The sequence below is a fragment of the Thermoascus crustaceus genome (genome assembly GCF_041956765.1).
Source record: "Thermoascus crustaceus strain CBS 181.67 unplaced genomic scaffold VTN00scaffold_7, whole genome shotgun sequence".
Classification (NCBI taxonomy): Eukaryota; Fungi; Ascomycota; class Eurotiomycetes; order Eurotiales; family Thermoascaceae; genus Thermoascus; species Thermoascus crustaceus.
The window spans coordinates 1,097,689-1,118,315 of NW_027192533.1; the positions used below are offsets into that span (position 1 = coordinate 1,097,689).

The 20,627-nt window shown below is 50.8% G+C and overlaps 5 protein-coding genes across 5 annotated transcripts; 4 read left to right on the top strand and 1 right to left on the bottom strand.

The window, feature by feature from the left end:
* Positions 1-5,617: 5,617 nt before the first annotated feature.
* On the top strand, positions 5,618-6,562 carry VTN00DRAFT_9394 (uncharacterized protein; the record flags this gene model as incomplete). Its single annotated transcript, XM_069436349.1, has 3 exons — positions 5,618-5,698; positions 6,349-6,386; positions 6,454-6,562. 3 exons carry the CDS (start codon positions 5,618-5,620, stop codon positions 6,560-6,562), a joined length of 228 nt encoding a protein of 75 aa, XP_069284979.1.
* A 277-nt stretch (positions 6,563-6,839) lies between these two features.
* On the top strand, positions 6,840-8,417 carry VTN00DRAFT_9395 (uncharacterized protein; the record flags this gene model as incomplete). The annotated part of the gene is made up of 2 exons (XM_069436350.1): positions 6,840-6,973; positions 7,043-8,417. The coding sequence occupies 2 exons, from the start codon at positions 6,840-6,842 to the stop codon at positions 8,415-8,417; spliced, it is 1,509 nt and encodes a 502-aa protein (XP_069284980.1).
* A 1,710-nt stretch (positions 8,418-10,127) lies between these two features.
* Positions 10,128-12,152, top strand: VTN00DRAFT_9396 (uncharacterized protein; the record flags this gene model as incomplete). The annotated part of the gene is made up of 5 exons (XM_069436351.1): positions 10,128-10,161; positions 10,235-10,501; positions 10,581-10,912; positions 10,980-11,082; positions 11,140-12,152. 5 exons carry the CDS (start codon positions 10,128-10,130, stop codon positions 12,150-12,152), a joined length of 1,749 nt encoding a protein of 582 aa, XP_069284981.1.
* Positions 12,153-12,899: 747 nt separating this feature from the next.
* VTN00DRAFT_9397 (uncharacterized protein) lies at positions 12,900-14,285 on the bottom strand (the record flags this gene model as incomplete). The annotated part of the gene is made up of 5 exons (XM_069436352.1): positions 12,900-13,245; positions 13,320-13,664; positions 13,721-13,955; positions 14,025-14,079; positions 14,244-14,285. The coding sequence occupies 5 exons, from the start codon at positions 14,283-14,285 to the stop codon at positions 12,900-12,902; spliced, it is 1,023 nt and encodes a 340-aa protein (XP_069284982.1).
* A 2,085-nt stretch (positions 14,286-16,370) lies between these two features.
* On the top strand, positions 16,371-19,858 carry VTN00DRAFT_9398 (uncharacterized protein; the record flags this gene model as incomplete). The annotated part of the gene is made up of 9 exons (XM_069436353.1): positions 16,371-16,505; positions 16,565-16,641; positions 16,732-17,034; positions 17,095-17,361; positions 17,413-17,428; positions 17,481-17,576; positions 17,623-17,757; positions 17,812-18,475; positions 18,528-19,858. The coding sequence occupies 9 exons, from the start codon at positions 16,371-16,373 to the stop codon at positions 19,856-19,858; spliced, it is 3,024 nt and encodes a 1,007-aa protein (XP_069284983.1).
* Positions 19,859-20,627: the final 769 nt, after the last annotated feature.

Consider the following 20,627-nt stretch of genomic DNA (forward strand, 5'->3'; position numbering starts at 1 on the left):
GGGGAGATATTGGATGTTGATCATGGATGGCCATTGTGACGGCGTGGCAAGAAGCTATATAAGCGAGAGCAATACGAAGCCGTTGGCTTCGTATCCTAGTCTTTTGCCGGTAGTGCAGCGGTTTGGCTCCTAGAATGCTCCCTAGGAGCCACTCCGTGACAGCCATGGAAGCCATCTGACTCCACAGTTTGATCAAATCTGCATGGAGAATGATATTATCCTGATCTGCATGCCACCACATTCTTCACATCTTCTGCAGCCATTGGATGTCGGCTGTTTTGCTGTTTTAAAGCGAGCATATGGCCGTATAGTTGAGGATAAGATGCGCCTTGGTATCAACCACATTGACAAGCTTGATTTCCTTGCAGCCTATCCACATGCTCGTGCAGAGACATACAAGCCAGAGAATCTTATCAATGGCTTTTCAGCAACTGGATTAGTCCCTTTTAATCCTGATCAGGTCCTTACAAAGCTCCATATCCAGCTCAAGACTCCTACACCACCTGGCAGCCGATCAGGCAATACTCAGGCCCCCTGGGTACCAGAAACACCTCATAATCTTGCTGAATTGGAGCTTCAGGCAACTGCAATCAAGACCTTCCTAAAGCGATGTACACAGAGTCCTCCAAGCCCAACAGATGCAGCTTTAAATCAGCTTATCAAGGGATGTCAAATTGCTATGAATAGCTCAGTCATCCTTGCAAAGGAAAACCAGGATCTACGTGCCGCAAATGAGAGACAGAAGCAAAAGCGCCGGCAATCTAATAAGCATATAGCTCATGAAGGAAGCCTTTTGGTCCAGGAAGCAAGAGATCTTATGGAAGCTAGAAATCAGGCTCCTGAAGCTCCTACTGCACCTACCCCAGAGATAGCTGCTCAAGCCTCTCCACCACGTACGCGAGCATCACCAAGGCGCAGTGGGTGCAATATTATAGGGCATAAGATAAATCAATTCCCTAGCCGCAATTTCTCCTAATTTCTTTTGTATATAAAGCAGTTTTGGTTGAATAAAATAGGTTCAAATTTCATAGTTGACGCGGTCGCGTTGGGCGCACGGCTCGGTGGTGGATTACGTTATAACCTAGTGGTAACTATGCCAAGAAGCCTATGAGCCTAGTCAGCACGCGCCGATCCAGGCATCTCGAAGGCCAGAATCCCTGCAATAAAGGAACTATACTGCCTATACCCATGATTGGCTATTATACCCTTGCAGTACCCCTTTATATTGCATCGATACATCATTCTTTCGGAATCGCTTGATGTATCCATATTCCGAAGGTCTTAACCCCTAATTCCATGAGATAAATAGTCAGTCAGTTAAGTAGATTCGAATAATCAGAGCTTTCATCATCATACCTTCGGATTACGAGGTTCGCGCAGTCTGACAGTTATGAGCCCGGAGTCGCTCTAAGGCACTGATCTTCATCCTCATATTGAATCCCCTCCATCATTCTATTGCTATATCCATCCATAAGCGTTTTATAGAGGCGCGATTCATCTTCGTCATATGTCACTGCCATTCTCGAGCACTAGACCTCTGCGCAGAAGTCGAACCGTTTTCCCTATCATAACCCCTTCGAATCCTCCATCATGGCATCTGCATCTCGACAGATCATCTTGGCCAGCTCCGATGATTGGGACGAATGGATCCAAGTCATCAAGACGGTTGCAAGAAGTGAATGATATATGGGAATATGTCGATCCGAATAGGGAAGCTCTCCTAGAGATGACGGAACCCCAGGAACCGGATCCTAGTAAGATCAAGATCAATGCAATATCTATTGCTGATCTAGATGAACCGGGACGAGAGATATATCGATATCAATGGCGCAAATACGAACGAGACCTAGATCGTCATGAATCCAAGGTCAGAGCAGTACGAAATCTCAAATGCTTCATTCAGCAGACAGTATCGCGAGATAATTTGCACTATACCTATGACGGCAATGCCCATAACATCCTTATGACCCTAAAGAAGCGTTTCGCCCCTACTACCAGGTATCGAGAGCTTTCATCATCATACCTTCGGAATACTAGGTTCGCACAGTCTGACAGGAGATAATGGTGGTCAATCCCCGGAAGCTGTCAACCCTGACTTCGGCATCGCCGCATCTTGGGAAAGAGGCACCGGATAGCACTGTATCTAGCTACCTAACATGAGATGAAATAACATGAAGCATTCACTTTCGAAGCATACTGGTAAACCCCATACTTGCAAGGGGGACAGCCTAAGACATTTAGGCTGCCGGCCACGGTATCCCCGGACCAGTGGTGTATAGAGTAAGTAGTAAAATACCTCTTAGTGTGTAAATGGCACTAAGTCCTTGCGCAGCGTCTTAGGAAAACCATTGAATTTGAAGTTGTTTGCGAATCCTATTTCCTAGTAGCAGTAGTAATAGTAGTCAAACGGGCTCATCTTTTGTAAAAGTGTGCCTCCACAGCCCAGCAGTCAAGGTCAGACTTGATCATGATATCTCAGCATTTTCCACAGGCAAATGAAGGTCTGCTGTGGCACTGGTGCATTTACTGGATTTCGATCAGCCGTTTCTAAGCCAACAAGCTGCCACAGCAGCTGCTGTAGACAGTTTGATGCAATCACATATGCTGTAAAGAATATGGGTTATTTAGGAGTAGGAACTAAGCTGCAAAGATGAGGTTCTAAAGGACTTGGATGCCAGTGTGATGTTGAGATTTCTATATCCCCAATAGTTTAAATGTCACATTACTGCTGTTTTTCACAGCCAATCAGATCAGAGCTTAATGGACTAATGAGAGCGCCAAAAAGAATTCACAGACTTGAGCTTATATTGCTTTGCTTCGCTCGGCAAATTAGGCATATCGACACTGAGCATCAAGACTTTTGTCTCTTCGGCTCAGTGATAGGCAACTACAACCCTGCTCCTCGCCATTCTTAGTAGCAATAAACGGAGATAATATCCAGACGCTTCTGGATACCTAGGGAGCTAGGTACTAGGGAATCGGGGACGAAGTAGGAACGAGCGAATACAGGCTGGGGGTAAGGAAACGGCATAGAATTTCTCTATGCGGGAATGTCGCGATATAATATCCAGAGAACACACACGAATAGGCCTTTCAGAAGCGGTGCGGGCTGCGGCTCTATCTATTTATCTGCTGCAGGCACCGGAACTCTCCATGGATAGCCGTATATTTATGCTGTAAAAAGAAAAGAAAAAAGTTCATACAAATTTCGATACACGGGGCTCTAAATGAATGGATAGAATGGGGATAATAGGGATTATCGTCGGAAAGAAACTTCTAGTGACCATTCTGCCGAACTGTTGACCGACCGATATGAAGAATGATATGCCCGGGGAAAGAAACTAGGTAACGTTAGAATTAATGGAACAGCTCGAACTGATCCATCTACCTGGCTATGCGGATGATGAGCGGTTGTGTAGAATCATCATCTCTGTAAGGTGCAAGGGAGTTCCGCCGTGAATTAATTATGGGCAAATTACCCTGTGTTTATGGCTTTGGAATATTCTATGAGAACTTTTGACGAGACCCATGTGTCCATGTATAGGTTTTTGTCCCTTTTAGAGACTCAAAACGTTTATGGAGGATCCCAATATGTTCTAGATCCCAGTCCTGGGCACATACTACCACACTCGAACGCATATCCGAAACAAGAAGTTCTCGATGGTCTTGACTTGATGGAACGGAAGACACGGCTGTCCGGTAAGTCTACTTGCAGACAGACCCGTGGAAGTTTTCTCCAACTTTGCTTCGATGGGTTGTAGGACGAGATGAAATGCAGGGCAGGGAAGAGATAAAACACATGCATGTATGCAACGTCTGCATATCTGTAGAGAGAAAGCTTGTCTTACCTTCCCTTCCCTTCTCTTCTACATGAGTAGTACTTTGTACTATGTACGCCGCACGCAGTAGTGGCAGAGTGGGGACTTGGGGGCTATCATAGAGCTTGGTTTAATGGACGGACGTGGCACTACTATAGGATGCGAGACGTATCGAAAATCTCCATCTGCATAGAATTCGAAGAGAGAAAGAAAATGCCTATCGAAGTATCTAATGTATGTATGTCTCAAGAGTGACAACTAGATAAAGTATGATTCCGGACTACGATTGCGTGTATTCGTTCCGTGGATGGGCCCCGTAGGGCACCAGGTCCCTGGGACGATGTTACGTGCTTATCTAGATTTCGCCCCCTTCATGAAGATCCTTTTGCTAACTGGCTGCATGATAACATCTTGTTTACCGCGAAGTTGCCTATGGAAGATCTTCTACCTTCCCCTAACCGGAGAAGTTGCTAGCGTTTCCCATGATCCTCGCGGAGATGAGAGATGAGAGGAGATCACTCGTTCTGATTGCTTGTCTTCTGTTCGTAAATATACTTCCGAGTCAACGCTGGTCGGGGGAGCATGGGCCACTCTTAATTCCCAGATCTTTCAGACTGTTGACCAATACGGTGATTGGTTGCTCGCGTGAGATAAGTGAGACGGCCGGTAGCGGTGTCCGTTTGCGGAGCTTGTTAGATGTATGCGTATGTTTGGCTGCTGACCCTTGTTGGCCTATGCGTCTGTCTGTCACCGTGTAGTACTCTGTAGGGAGGGATATGCACCGAGTAGTGGTGTAGTGTGAGTTGCTACTCACGCATGCAAGTTCCAGGGTAATTGGCCTAGGAGGTTGACAGGAGCGCCCGAGCACGGATAGCTCCTTAGCTATGTACAGTATCTAGGGAATCCCCTATCGCTGGGAAGTTGATTGGCTTCTTTCTCGGTAATAGAGACTGGTAGAGTAATTGTCTCTGCGCCACGTGGGGGGCCGAGGAAAAGGCTGCGCCCATGCACGAGCTGTCCATGGGAGAGATGTATCCCTAGGTAAACGGAGCAATGATGCCATCATAGCTAAAGCGGCTGTGGCGTTTTCGGCTGAGGGGCACGGAGCAGTTGGGAGTCTTTGTGTCTGAGAGGATATCTGAGCGCTGGAGAGCTCCTTGTGTGCACGCGACCAGGATGAACGACACTGTGAGAAGTAATTTATCTCTGCTGCAAATGAGAAAATGATAACCCTCCTCGGGTAAACGTCACTGTCACCGATTAATCGGGCTCCTCACAACCTCACTAGAGTCGAAGATCTTGGTTTCGTGTGTCTCTCTGCTCCGGCCGACGTTCCATTTCAGGAGACCCCTGCGATCGCCCCTGGCAGTGGCAGAGAAGGCGACCAGACAAAGACCTGCATAAGTGGTATCTCTCCATCATATGTATGACTGGTAGGGATGTTGGGGACATGTTCTTCGGAGTATGTACGAAGCACCCCGTACTCCGTAGGTAGTAATAGTGAGGATAAAGCCTCGCACGGGACACCATCTCCCACGCCCGAGGTCTGCCAACGCAGCGACTACGATAACAAACTCTCATTGTGGACCGACCGGCGCTCTGGTCTCTGCTCAACGGCCATGGAGACGATAAAGAGCATAGAAACATTCACCAAGACCTTGGACGCAGTATGCAGCTGACTCCTTTCCCAAGAGAGACATGAAGACCAGTGTGATTTTCTCCATGTCTGGGACCGTCGAAGCTCCATCATGATTCATGGCCTATGAGCGCCAGCGCCAACATTATCGTCTCTTATCACGATGGCCCTTCGTCGCAGGTCGCATCTCATCTCCCGCCCCACCGCAGCCAGCCTCCTCATCGTGTCTGCCCCCTGGAGCTCAGTGTGTCTAGTCTACGATCCGTCTCTCAGCGAGCAGCGTACTCCGTACAGACAGGCCGGTCAACCATCTGCCTGGGTCCCATAACTCTCCATCGAGAGCGTTGATCGTCTCATCACCTTTGCCTTTAAACTCCAGGTTCCCACTGGCCCGATGGCGATCGCGGAGAAGATGAACAGCTGGAGCCGCTGGACAAGTCACAACCCGCAATCGGGCTTCTCCGGGTCCTGAGTTTGATGAGCTTAATCGTGCGATAGAGGGCCCTGTCTGGTCACAACGGCCCTCGGCCTGTCAGCTTGTCGAGTTGTCCATGTCAATCTTACTTCGCCGCCGCGCCCAAACCGTCAACCTTGACGACCGCCAGTGGCCTGGGCGTAGCTGTGACGTCCTATCGTCCTTGCTCCTGGCGGCTGTGTTCAAAGGATTTCTGGGCGCTTGCACATCAGCGTCTCTTTGATAGGCCGTTAACCTGCACATCGCGCGATTCTGTCTGGTCAACTGTTATCTCTGGGGTCTGCATGCTGGCTCCCCCGAGCAGGTACTTCATCAACATGGCCCGCCCTCAGCGTTGAGGCCGTCTTCTCCAGATGCCATTCTCTACACCCCATACCTGCGGACCTTTGATTCTCTAAAAAGGTATCCTGCTCGTTCAGGTTGAAACTGTGCCGTGGGGAGTTTCTACTACCAACACGTATGCAAAATTCATTTCCCCATCCCCGCCTGCTGAGCCCTAAAGCTAAAACTATGTCTGGTCACAGTGTGCATCAGATGCAATCAGATGCGACGCGCATCTACAGGAGTCTTCAGTCACAGAAAACCTGCAATACCTGCCAGAAGAGCCATCCGATGAACTCCCTCGAGAATTGAATTCGCATCGTAATCTCCCTGACCCTGACCCCTCTTCGGAGGCGGCTCGGTGGCCATGACTTTGTCGGTGTTGGCGGCTCGCGGGCTCTATTCCGATGTCCCTCCTGATATCGAAACAAGGTTGCACAACAACCCAACTCTTTTGATGAGCTGGTGGGCTACTTGCTTTTCCCTCGCTATCATACTCGTCCGGGTATGCGGTCGCTACATCAGGACAGAGCGCCTTTTCCGTGAAGACAGAGTGATGTTAGCAAGCGTGGCACCACTGATAATTCGAATGGCGTTCATCCATGTCGTCTTGATCTGGGGAACCAACAATACCAAAACGGCGGGATTGACTGAGCTAGACGTTCAACGCAGGGAAATCGGGAGCAAGCTCGTACTCGCCGCAAGGATATTCTATGCCGTGTTGTAAGATCAAGTGCTTTGGTCCACTGCGCTCAACGTGGATTGAATTGCTGACTCGGACTCCGTTGGTAGTATCTGGACGGCCAAATACACCGTCTGTGAGTTTCTGAAGCGGCTGACAGAGAACATCTGGCGAAGGTCTTTTCAGCTGGTTCTCAAATTCATCTACTATTTCCTGGCATCGACCTTGATTGCGGTAGTGATCGCAACCTTGGTGGAATGTCAGCCCTTCGACCACTACTGGCAGGTCGTGCCCGACCCGGGCCCCAAGTGCCGTTCCGGTTATGCGAACCTGATCACTATGGGGACTTGCGACGTTATAACAGACCTCTTGCTTGTGGCTTTTCCAATCCCTCTGGTCCTCCTGACCTCCATGCCCCTGAGACGCAAAATCTCTCTTATCCTCCTCTTTGCCATGTCTATTATCCTTGTCGCAGTTACGTGCTATCGAGTGCCTTCTGTGATCCGCCGCAACGGCTCCCAGCAGTATCGCTCGCTGATTGCATCTCTTGAAATCTTGGTCGCCACGGCAGTGTCTAATGCCATCGTCATTGGGTCCTTCGTCAGGGACAGGGGCGTGAAGAAGCCCAAGTTCAAGAAGGTATTCGGATCGGGATCTGTGACCGAGAGCCTCGACCGTAGTTCTGTGAGGCGCGCCACGATCACACACCACCACTGGGGCAGTGATGCCGACCTCGCCAGCGATCTGGGTATCCGTCTAGACCCTAGCCTGCAGTCTACTGAGATCCAGGCGGTCCGTCCGGCCCCAGTTGCCTTGCCCACCCATCCTCTAACTGCGCGGACCGGTACAGTTGATCCAAACTGGACCTTCAAGCGCAACTCTGACGGTACGGACGATAACCGCGCCTCTACGGACAGTTTAGGTGGTCAGAAGATCAGCCCTCATGAGTATATAGAAACAAACACTTCTCCGGGAACCAAGTCCGCCGGTATTGTTGATTCTTCCATGATCTCACCTCGGAAGGTTTCTTTCTTTGACGTTGGAGGCCTGCTAGAGGCGTCTCCGAAGACTTCTTCGGCGCCCAGCTTCTCTCAAGATCCCGCACCGAACACCGAACCACGAAGATACCGCCGCGGAAGCGCAGCATTTTTGCAAGATGTCGGTGGCTTACTGCCCTCGTCATCTTCCCATATTTCTGCGTCACGGAATTTTTCTCGCAGGGATTCACGGAATCGCACCCCTTTAGCGAACAGTGCCAGTGGAGGGTCCAGGATGGACTTTCCGTCTCCATCGGAAGCCCCTGTTCCTCCATACCGTCCCGGCCCTGATGTCACGGGACCTGTGATGGAGGGCAATGTGATGGAGCTCCAGGACGCCGGAGGTCTTCTGTCTCACGATCGTGGGGCAGGACCTGCAAGGCCAGGGAGCGAGATAGAGCTGCAGGATGTCGGAGGCCTCTTGTCTCGCAAAGACAGCAAGCCGTGATGACGATCTTCTGCTAGCACGTTTCGCGCTACCGTCTGTTGAAAGGCGCCTCTATTTCCTGTCAGCATGCTGTGATGATACTGACGACTCTGATTGTGTGAATAGCGATGGCGTTGGGGTTTCCTGCTTGCATGCAAGCTATTTTTGCCATAGTAGATTGGGTTCTACTTGTGCTCAACCATGGACATGATATCAAGTGAGATATCTATCCACGGCAGGACCCGTCTGCCTGCCTCGGTTCCGTTGCAGGAGAGAGGCGGGGCTGTATTGTCTTCTGTCCTCTTGACCAGCATCCTGCATTTATTTTCCATGTTTTGGACCTACACGGGTGGCTCGCTACGCTTATTAGGTTTAGTTGTTTTGGGGATTCAGGACTGCAATATGGCGCAGGGATACTATGGATTTTGGCTTTGGAGATCTTCTTGGTTGGATATTCTACCTGAGTTTGCAAGGATACCACTGACGTTGAGGTGTATATATGGATTTGGACTTTCTCTGACTGCGGCTTTCTTTTTTTTTGGTAAAATGGACCTGTGAATTACGCCTTTGGGTTAGTTTTACCGCTGTAATGAGTGTTCTTATATAACTTTGTCCTTCTCTGGTAACTCTTGGTTACCATTCTCTGTATTAGTTACTATTCCCACTACTATCCAGTATGGTAGTTGTCTGTTCCATATGATAGCTGATACTACCAAGTGGTGGTCACCATTACCCCGATCTTGGCATCACTACTGTCCTGATCACATGACCTGTGATAACTCTTATCTTCTGTTTGTGGGTTCTTGGCCTGGCCTGGGAACTGAAAACATTACCACCAGCCAGCCTCTTTTTTCCCGAGGCTCAGGATCTACCGGCACCACGGCCTGCATCAGTACCGGATAGCTGCAGGGACAGGAACGGGGTCGATAATCTGGACTACCTGTCGCGATAGATGTGGGGACGGAGGAACCCCGATAGCCGACGTTCATTCCAGGGAACAAGCGATCTCAAAAGCTCTTCTCTTCTTCTGAGGACTTGCCTTGTCAGATTCCCATAGACAATTAATTGAAGGATCAAACAACGTATGCATGCATTACGTTCTCCTGATACATATGACATGTTCAGGTCAGGCCAATGGCCCTGACCGCCCCCATCTCCACCTCCACTCATCGACTGCGAACGAAAATGCGGAGCCCCGCAAGAACCACTCAAGGGACCAAGGGCGCTCCTTTCTCGACGATCGTCTCTAGGTAAGTATCCAGTACCTGGTTACCAGTATCTCCGGACCCCACGCCCGAGATCCGAAGCCATCTCCGGCCGATGATGTGGAGAGAGAGGATCTCGGGCTGGAGACCGGCTTCTCTCTCTTTTTCCCTTTTCCCTCTTCTTTCTCGTCTTGTCCCTTGTTGCAAGAGTTTATTCCATCTGAGACTTTCTTTCTTAGCTCCCGAAGCTCCCACGGTTGAGTTGGTTTTTCACTGTCTATATCGGGGCTATAGGTACTAAGCGTACCCTTGTGTACCTGTACAACTCTAATTGCAGGTATAAGCTTCGATCCTAGATCTTTCCTTTCTCGAGAGGTGGATTGTTTGGTGTTGAATTGCATTTAGAGCGGTGTCTCGCTCCATAAATAGGTTTAACTTGAGGAAGGAGATTTGCAGATCCCCCTCTTTTTTTCTTCCTCTCTGTTTCTGAATTCAGAGTTCTTAGCATTGCTACTGCACCGTGAAAATGATATTCAAGTCACAACAGCCGCCGCTTACTAGTATGTCTTCTCCCCCTTTCCTCCTTCTTTTCCAACCAAAAGCATTGGCAGATTGCTAACACATCAATTACAGTCCCCACCAACCTCACAGTTTGGGACTGGCTTTTCGACTCCGACTCCCCATGTTCGGTTCTGAACCGATACCGCGGTTCTCACATCGCAGGCTACACAAATGCAGCCACCAAGGAGCGGGTCGACTATGCTCAGGTCAAGGAGTACACAACGTACTTGTCGACGGCGCTGGTGAAGAAGTATGGTCTGCAGCAGGGCGACACGGTGGCTCTTTTCAGCCCGAATACCATCTGGTATCCGGTTGCATTGTTGGGAACTCTTAGGGCTGGTGAGTTCGTTCTTCCCGTCGCCCGGCATCGAATCCAGGTCATCATCCAGCATTGAGATGCAGCTAATCGGTCCCTAAGGCGGCGTTGTCTCCGGTGCCTCTCCAGCATACAATGTCGAAGAGATGACCTACGCGCTCAAGACGGCCCAAGCCAAGATGTTAATGACGATGCCAACGTCAATGGCAGTTGCAACGGCCGCTGCAAAGAATGCAGGCATCCCCAAAGAGCGGATCTTCCTGCTCGAGGGCGAGATGGACGGATATACGACCATGAAGCAGCTTCTGGAGATCGGGAAGAGCTACGGTCCCAGTGGACAGGTGCCGCCGTTCAAGGTCCCGGCAGGGAAGACGAACATGGATGTCTGTGGGTTTTTGAGCTTCAGTAGCGGGACGACGGGGTTGCCTAAAGCTGTAAGTATTCAATTTATGTTTATTCTTCTTTAAGATACAAGATGGAGACGATCTGACAATCAGGTAGGTCATGATCGCACATAAGAACGTTATCGCCCAATGTCTGCAGATCGAGCAGATAACACCAGAAGATCACAAGAAGATCCTTGCTGTTCTGCCCCTTTTCCATAGTAAGATTATCAAATTCGAGAGAGCTGTACGAAAACATCAAACTGACAACCGTACAGTCACCGGCCTTGTCCACCAACTCCATCTCCCCGTCCTCCTAAACGCCGAAGTCTACATGATTCCCTCCTTCAGCATGGAATCGATGCTCAACACCGTCGTCGAGTACAAGATCACGGAGCTCCTCCTCGTGCCCCCAATCCTAATCCGCCTCGTCCGCGACCCCATCGTCTCAAAATACGACCTCTCCCACGTCCGCCGCTTCTCCTCGGGCGCGGCCCCCTTATCCGCAGAGATCCTGCACCTGCTGGAACAAAAATTCCCCCAAACGGGCTTCAAACAAGGCTACGGCATGACCGAATCCTGCAGCTGCATCACGGCCCACCCACCGGAAAAGTACTCCTACAAACACGCCCACGCAGTCGGCACCATCGTCGCCAACACCGAAGTCAAAATCATCGACCCATCCACTGGCAAGGAGCTAGGCATTAACGAACCAGGCGAGATCCTCGCGCGAGGACCCCAGATTGTCATGGGCTACCTGAACAATGAAAAAGCCACCCGGGAGACCTTCGACCCCGACGGCTTCCTGCACACGGGCGACATCGGGATCATGGACTCCGAGGGCCTGATCACCATCACCGACCGCATCAAGGAGATGATCAAAGTCAAGGGTATCGGAGTCGCTCCTGCGGAGCTCGAGGATCTCCTCCTCGGTCACCCGGCCGTCGAGGACGTCGCTGTCCTGGCCGTCCCGGATGCGTACTCGGGGGAGAGGCCGAAGGCGTTTGTGGTGCTGAAGCCTGCTGTCAGAGAAACTCTCAAGACGGATCAGGAGAGATTGGTGGCTACGGCACGCGAGTTGATCGAGTACGTCAAGAAGAAGAAGATCCGGCATAAGTGGCTGGTTGAGGTCGAGCTCGTGGAGCAGATACCCAAGAGCGCGAGCGGGAAGATTTTAAGGAGGGTGCTGAGGGATTTGGAGAAGGAGAGGAAGAGTGAGGGTACGGGTACGGGTAAGAGGAAGAGGAGGGGATTGGTCGTCAGGGATGAGAGGGCGAGGGCGATGCTGTAATAGTAGTTATCGTACTTACTATATATCTATAGCAAGATAGGCATATGTTTCAGACGTAGTTCCGCTGAGATGACCGTTGGACGATATGAGTATTGGCGTTAGTACTGGCTTCTACCTATCAATATCATCTTCTTATCCAAGCTCAGGTCTCGCAGAGCCAGGAAATAATTACATTCAAGGCAAGATGAATGGGATTCATTTAGGTTCTCTAGAATACGTACGTATGTACATATAGCACTTCTGTCGCACTCATGTTAGGTACAGTATGTCCAGCTACGTGCTATTCATTTGTTCATTCATTCTTTTATGTCCATGGCCCATGTCATGCATATCTATGGTCATTAACTCCTCTCCTCTCCTCTCCCATCTCGTCTCATCTTATCTTATGGAGATAGATACATGGGACTCATCAATCGAATCAAATAATGCCCCCTCCTCGTCTGGACTCGAAATCGTTGATTTGGTATGATCATCGTGTGTTCGCAGCCGTGATCACGTCATTTCATGTCATGTCGTCGTTAATGCAAAGTGAAACGAGAAAAAAAAAGAAGAAAAAGAAAGGCGTCGGAGCGGTCTTATGAAAGTAGTTATCCGACCAAGCCATGCATGCAATGCATCAATATAGCAAATAAAAGGACTCGGATTCCAGTCCAGTCCAGTTCAGCTAGTGAATAATGGGAGTTTTCAGGCGAGTTTAATCACAATGTGGATTTACTTTCTTTTTCTCTCCGCGTCGAGTTGTGAAGTTCAAATCTGTGGGTGGGCCCTTCCACCGGGCGGTTTTCGGCCGTATGTGAAATAGAAATTGAAATAGAGGTGGTTCTTTGAACTTCGCAGCTCGTTCACCACACCGGAAATCAGCTTGTCGATCTCCTCGCGGGACCAGCCCAGGACGCGGTTGAAGAAGGCCAGGGAGACCGCCTCGAGGCCCTCTACCATGTGGATGAACATGGCCCGGCCCAGGTCCTTGAGTCGGCGGTCTTTGGGCCAGGATCCGACGGGGATCTTATATATCTCCTCTCGGATGTCGACGAAGCCGGCCTTCTCGAGGAATCCTCTCTGCCGGGGAGCGATGTCTACACGCTGTCCGAAGCTATCGGAATGGGGAGGCTATGTCAGCTATGAATAAACGTGAGCATTTTTAGATATGAATGGTCCTTGACTTACAGTCTGCCTGCCTCGTTGAATTTCTCATTCCATAAGCGCGTGTTCGGGGCGTGCTGGATGCTATCGTCATCCGACCTGAACCTGGATTCAATTTCCTGCAACTCCACCCAGCCTCCGTCCGTAAGATTATCGAAGATCTCGCTCGCGAGGGCGTCCCAATCTCCGATTGCGCCCAGCATACATCTCGAATGGACGTAATCGAACTTGTCTTCGAAGGCCCACGGCGAACGCACGTCGTCGATTATGAACCGACAGTTGGGAGGGACGACGGTTGGTTGAATCAGGGACAGATCTGTGCCCAGGACGTCGCTGTTAGGGTGCTCGTCCGCGCTAAGGAGGTAGTAACTGTGTTGGTATGGAGTGGACCAAGGTACAGGGATCTGAACGGGACTACTACGTACAAGTCAATGGCCCAAATTCCCGTTCCAGTGCCTATATCTAGTACCCGTCGAGGATTGGGAGGTAGCGGTGCCCGATACAATGCCCCATGTACGATGGCCTTGTAGATCTGGTGAACTAGGTCCAAACGCTCTTGTTCCCGTTCATCGTTAGGCATCAGGTAAGAGCCTTCGCGGAAGGCGTGATAGCGGCGCCCGTTCTCGTACTTGTAATCGAGAATGGAGGGCGGGACTGGAGCTGTAGTGCGTCAGGAGTTGGAATATTCGTCGTGCGTAGAGGTGTTCTGTCGAGGCGGGGCCAGCTTACTGCGGTAAGACGAGTTGTCGGAGTATGCGGATGCATTGTCCTCCTGTTCCCCGCTCTGGAGGGACGAATCTTGGTCAGTAATTGCCATACAATGGGCTTTTTTCTATTCAACGGAATCCGATGTCCTGACGGTGCTGTCATGTTGTGTGGTCCTCACCAGCCGCCATCAAACATCCTCCGCGGCCGATCTCGTTGGAGAAAGCAGGGTACGTCACTCACATCCACCTCGAGGTGTTGGGTATTCGAGGTCTCACCGCCCATAACGGTGAAATATTCAAAAAGCTTCCAGAATAGTCTATATTGTCTCGCCAGCGTGACGGTGAAATAGGTAATGATCTGCTTTGGAATTAAGTTCTTGGGGAGGAGTGCAAAGTAATCAGCGCGGAGTTGCGCTTTGACACAAGAACTGGTGGAAATAAGGTGCTTGGATTGGGTCAGGAGCAAGGAAAGATAGAATGAATGGCTGAGATGGATAAGAAAGAGTTCATGATGATAAAAGAAAGAGGGATGCCGGAGGAGAGGCCGGGGAGAAGCTGAGGACAAACTGGGGACGGTCTCCGCACCGTCGAGGACCGTGGAGGGACCGCGGAGACCCCAAAACGGCCTGCGAGGAACCGCGAGTTACCACGCGCCCGGGACGCGGGACAGCCCAGGCACTACTGCACTCTCTGTGTGACAGCTCGCCCCATTCATCTTCCTCCAGAATATCCTCTCTGCACTACTAACGTCTCATCCAGGGATATCACTGCTCACCGCCAGATCTCTCCTCAAGCAATTATCGTTCAACCCGGCGTGTTGGTTCTGTCCCGCCGGTTTGGTTCTTCTGAGTTCCTTTGTGACACCCGGGGAGGGCCCTGTGCCGACCCGTTCCCACTACATAGGCTACGTCCTCGTCTAATGGTAGTCAAAGGGACCGTCACTCTTCAGACAATGTTAGTACGATTAGTACTTACATCTCTAATCCAGAGGCATCCAATCATTTAACCGGCCCATGACGTGACATTTCGGCTGTTTGCCAGCCATCTCGATCTTATCAAGCGCCAGGGCTTTCTTTAGAGGTAAAAACATGTGGGGTTCGACCATGTCTTTCAGGTCGAGGGGTCTTCAGAAAGGTATATACCAAAGTTCAGTTATGGTCAACTTTACCCCTGAATCCCATGCTAAGCACAAGTGCGCCAAACCATTTAATCGCAATGTTCTTAGCGGTTGCATGACTTTCTCCAGTATTCCATCCATCTATCCGCCAATGATACAGTATACCACCAATTGCATCTCACTGGAAAGGGAGTATGGGTGTATACATGCCGAACCACAAAATGTCGCATATAATGAATGCGATACCAACGATAACCCACTCCCTGATGACGAGAGGCTCTGCTATGCTCAACTGACGTATCACCGGTCCAGGGACAAGAGGTCAAATGAAGATAGCCCGATGCTGGTCGCAGGAGCCGATGCAACTTTCCACCACGAAGACCAACTGCTGTATCCCCTGATATATGCAGACTACATGAACTGTACGAGCAATGCCGTAGAGGTTAACCCTCGGTTAAACTTGTGCCAAAATAACCTCTAGCCAGTGACAAATCTCCGGACTGGGCATCAGTGCAACGTCTGCGCCACATCACCCTGGGAGTTTCTCCCGGATGTTTTACCCAGGGTTTCCCAGATTCTAAAGAACCCCGGTCTGGGCTCAGGAGGGGAATGCATGCAGAGACGACGATCTTTGACTAGAAAGGCGATGGTGCCGGCGCGGTGCATCTGCAGCATCCATGTTTCAGGAAGGAGGAATAACTCCCCCGCCGGATCTGCATCCTTCCAGGCCGCCATTGGCTTCGACTCTTCTTGCTCTCCAAGTGATGTCTGCGATATGTGGAAAAACTCCGGTGTCTGTTCTCTCCTGCCCCAGTTCGCATCTTGCCATCTCGGAGATCTCCTTTTTCCGGGTAATACTTACATAGTACTGGTGCTCTGCACATATTGCCGGTCAACATGATGTGTATTGGCGACTCATATTAAGCCAGGCACATTTCTATCCCCGCTGCGCACGACTAGTACCACCTCTTACTTGCCTCGGGCTGCTTTAACGCGAGCGGAGAATCCATGCCTCCTGCGATCGGAAGACTCGACATGGAGCTCCTCACTGGCCCCGAGGAACGAGACAAGGTAGCTTGTTCCTGGGGAGAAAGCATTTTTTTAATTACCCGATGCTGCGCTTCCATAGGATATGAAGGAACCATATTTAACCTCGAGATTCTCCCACATGGAGCCCCAAATGGGACCTCCTCTAGTCCTGCAATTCAAACTTCCCTTGGATCTATTTGTAATTGACCAGCGTTCAGCGCCATGAAGATCCTCTCTGCCTGCACGATTGCCTACCTGGCAGTACAGGCAGCTGGTGCTGCCATCAGTCACAAGCTCAAAGGCTTTACAATTACAGAGCATCCGGATCCGTTGCGGCGTGCGGAGCTGCAGGGCATTGTATGTCTCGACTCAGCAGGATGCCGCCGTCATTTGCTAAGACGTACTGACTCGGCCAGATTACCTGGGATGAGCACTCTCTATTCGTGCGAGGGGAGAGGATCATGATCTTTAGCGGCGAATTCCATCCTTTCAGGTATGAGACCGCAGTTCCCTTTTCTTCCGATATAGACTACCGCACCAGAGCTCGCGCGGTATTACCTTCGATCGCTCTGACTTTAGGCAGACTTCCAGTCCCATCATTGTGGCTCGACGTTTTCCAAAAGATTAAAGCATTGGGCTTCAACTGTGTTTCCTTCTACGTCGACTGGGCGCTGCTGGAAGGAAAGCCAGGAGAGTACAGAGCAGACGGCATATTTGACTTGGAGCCTTTCTTCGACGCGGCTTCGGAGGCTGGCATCTACCTCCTTGCGCGTCCTGGACCATACATCAACGCAGAAGCTTCAGGCGGAGGCTTCCCGGGATGGCTGCAGAGAGTGCGAGGCGTGCTTCGAACGTCTGCTCCGGACTTCTTGTCAGCCACTGATAAGTATGAGATCCCTGGCCCTGGCAGATATTGGTGCTGTCTAATCTAACAATCGTCAACTAGCTACATTGCAAATGTCGCATCCACAATTGCCAAGGCTCAGATAACCAAGGGCGGACCAGTTATCCTCTATCAGCCGGAAAATGAGTACAGTGGTGCTTGCTGTGGCACAAAATTCCCGGACCCAGAGTACATGCAATATGTGATCGACCAGGCCAGGTCCGCAGGGATTGTCGTGCCTATGATTAACAACGATGCCAGCCCCGGCGGTCGTGATGCGCCGGGAACTGGGGTTGGAGAAGTGGACATCTATGGGCACGATAATTACCCGTAAGTTGTACGGTTCACATTGCCGTGGAATACATGCTGACTGATCACCAGTCTTGGATTTGACTGCGTAAGGGTCTCCATGTTCTCAATATACTGTCTGTGTTCTAACGGGAGAAAAGGCAAACCCAACGGTGTGGCCAAAAGGCAACCTGCCCACAAACTTTCGTACACTCCATCTCCAGCAGAGCGCGTCGACACCTTATTCTCTTGTTGAGGTATGTGGTCCCTTTCCAAGTGGATTCCACCTCTGACAGCATGCAGTTCCAAGCCGGGTCATTCGATCCATGGGGAGGACTGGGGTTCGACGCATGCTCTAGGCTAGTTAACCACGAGTTCGAGAGGGTGTTCTATAAGAACGACTTCAGCTTTGGAGTTGCGATACTCAACCTTTACATGGTAGGCTACGTTTATGTCTCGAACAAAGTGGGTAGAGACTGACCGTTTCGGAAGACCTTCGGTGGCACGAACTGGGGAAACCTAGGCCATCCAGGAGGATACACCTCATACGACTATGGCTCGCCTATATCCGAAGTCCGCAACATAACTCGCGAGAAATACAGCGAGCTCAAGCTCATCGGAAATTTTGCAAAAGCGTCCCCTTCGTACCTTGAAGCCGTTCCGGGAAATTTGACCACCGCTGTGTACACGGACACCGAGGACTTGACAGTGACACCTCTCATTGGGAATAAATCGTCCTTTTTCGTCTTGAGACACTCGGACTATTCAAGCCAGGGATCCACCAGCTACAAGCTAAAACTCCCAACGAGCGCCGGTACCTTGACCATCCCACAGCTTGGTGGAACATTTACACTCAATGGGCGTGACTCTAAGATCCATGTCACCGATTATAACGTCAGCGGAACAAATATCCTTTATTCCACGGCTGAAATATTCACCTGGAAGAAGTTTGCCGATAAGACGGTTCTCGTTGTATATGGTGGGGAGAACGAGCATCATGAGATAGCGATCTCTTCCAAGTCAAAGCCGTCAGTCATTGAAGGGCCAGAATCAGACGTTTCTATCAAAGTTCTCGACGACTCTGTCGTTATTGGTTGGGACATTTCGCCCACCCGTCGCATTGTGGCAGTCGATGACCTACAGATATTCCTTCTTGGTGAGTGTTGTGCGAGAGCAAACCTCTTAGCCACGCGACTGACAATTCCCAGACAGGAACTCCGCATACAACTACTGGGTTCCCGAGCTTCCCGCGAATGGAAGAATACCTGGCTTTAGCACCCAGGAGAAGACAGCCTCGTCTATCATCGTCAAAGCCGGATATCTTGTGAGGACCGCGTATCTGGAGAACGACGAGCTCCACATCACGGCAGATTTCAACAGAACAACGCCAATTGAAGTTATTGGAGCGCCCAAGGAAGCCAAGAGTCTTCATATTAACGGAAAGGAGGTTAAACATACCGTTTACAAGAACGGAATCTGGGTCAGCACGGTGCCATATGCAGATCCCGGAATCAGACTCCCTAGCTTGAAGGATCTGGAATGGAAATATATTGATACTCTTCCCGAAATCCAGCCATCGTACGATGACTCTGATTGGGTTGTGGCGGACCACAAGACGACTAACAACACACTCCGTCCTCTCACCACACCCACATCCCTGTACTCATCTGATTACGGCTTCCATACTGGCTACTTGGTCTATCGCGGTCATTTCGTGGCTAGTGGCAATGAGACAAGCTTGTTTATTCGCACTCAGGGTGGCTCCGCCTTTGGAAGCTCCGTCTGGCTCAACCAGACCTACATCGGATCATGGACAGGGATCGACAAGGACAGCGACTACAACGCGACGTACAAGCTGCCGAACCTCAAGACCGGCAAGCCTTATGTCTTCACCGTCCTGATAGACAACATGGGACTCGACGAGAACTGGACCATCGGGACCGATGAGACGAAGAACCCACGTGGCATTCTGGATTACCGGCTGTCCGGACAAGATGCCAGTGCGATTACCTGGAAACTGACTGGAAACCTCGGCGGTGAAGACTACCTGGACAAGGTGCGCGGTCCTTTGAACGAGGGCGGACTGTACGCGGAGCGTCAAGGCTGGCATCAGCCCGAACCGCCTAGCCAGCAGTGGAAGCCCGGGAGCCCGCTCGACGGTATTCCGGAAGCTGGCGTCGGGTTCTACACCACCACGTTTGACCTTGACATCCCTCGCGGCTGGGACGTTCCTCTATACTTCACCTTTGGCAATGATACGGCACCGCCGCCGCCATACCGCGTGCAGCTCTACGTGAACGGGTACCAGTACGGCAAGTACGTGAACAACGTAGGCCCGCAGACGAGTTTCCCAGTGCCCGAGGGGATCCTGAACTATCGGGGCACGAACTGGCTTGCGGTCAGCCTGTGGGCGCTGCAGTCGGACGGGGCGAAGCTTGACAGGTTCGAACTGGAGTATGCGACGCCGGTGATAACATCGATGAATGAGGTTAAGCCGGTGGAGCAGCCCAGATATACACCACGCCAGGGGGCATATTAGGCTTGCAGGTCTGCATGGATTTATGTGTCTGCAGCCAGCCAAGTTTAAAGCGACGTCAATGGTAAGAGCTGTGGCCGTCCACGATCTGGCGTATCGTAGACGACGTAGACTTCGACTCCACCCAGGTGATAATATCAAAACAGTGTATCTAGAATTAAAACTGCCCATCATTGCAGTCGAAAGACCATGTTTAGTTGCAGGAACTGTGATTCGCTCGGTATCAACTTATCAGGGCGATATGATATGCTGTGGTCTAAGCGGTGTGGGGAAGAGAGATAGATCCCCAGCCCCCTGCTTTTCATGTGAATAGCTGTATGTCGTACAGAAGTTTACGACGACGTGCAGAGGGGGATTGCAAGAAGCACGGACTCTGATAACATCAGAAACCATCAGCTTTTCAGAGCAGGTCGCAAATATCCCTTTTGTGCGGTTTTGGGCCTGATTCTTGCGTTGATCTGCAGTTTGCCCTGCCGGGAGTATTCCCCAGCCACGCGGCTTTTGCTGCTTTGTCTATCTTCACCATCCTCATCGCCTCCCTATCGTTGTTTTGATCTTTCCTCCTCTCCGTCGATGTCTTCTTTCTTGCCCGATCTCTATCTCGCATTCTCGCAGGGACTGTCGTTACCCTCGCGGTTGTCACCCATGTCGCTCCTTTCATAGTCACCTTCGAGGTACTGCCGTATCCACCTGCTCCATTATTTACCAAGGATCTAAGATACCTCCGCATTCACGAACCACGGTCCTCTGCCGTCCACGATACTGGAAATCA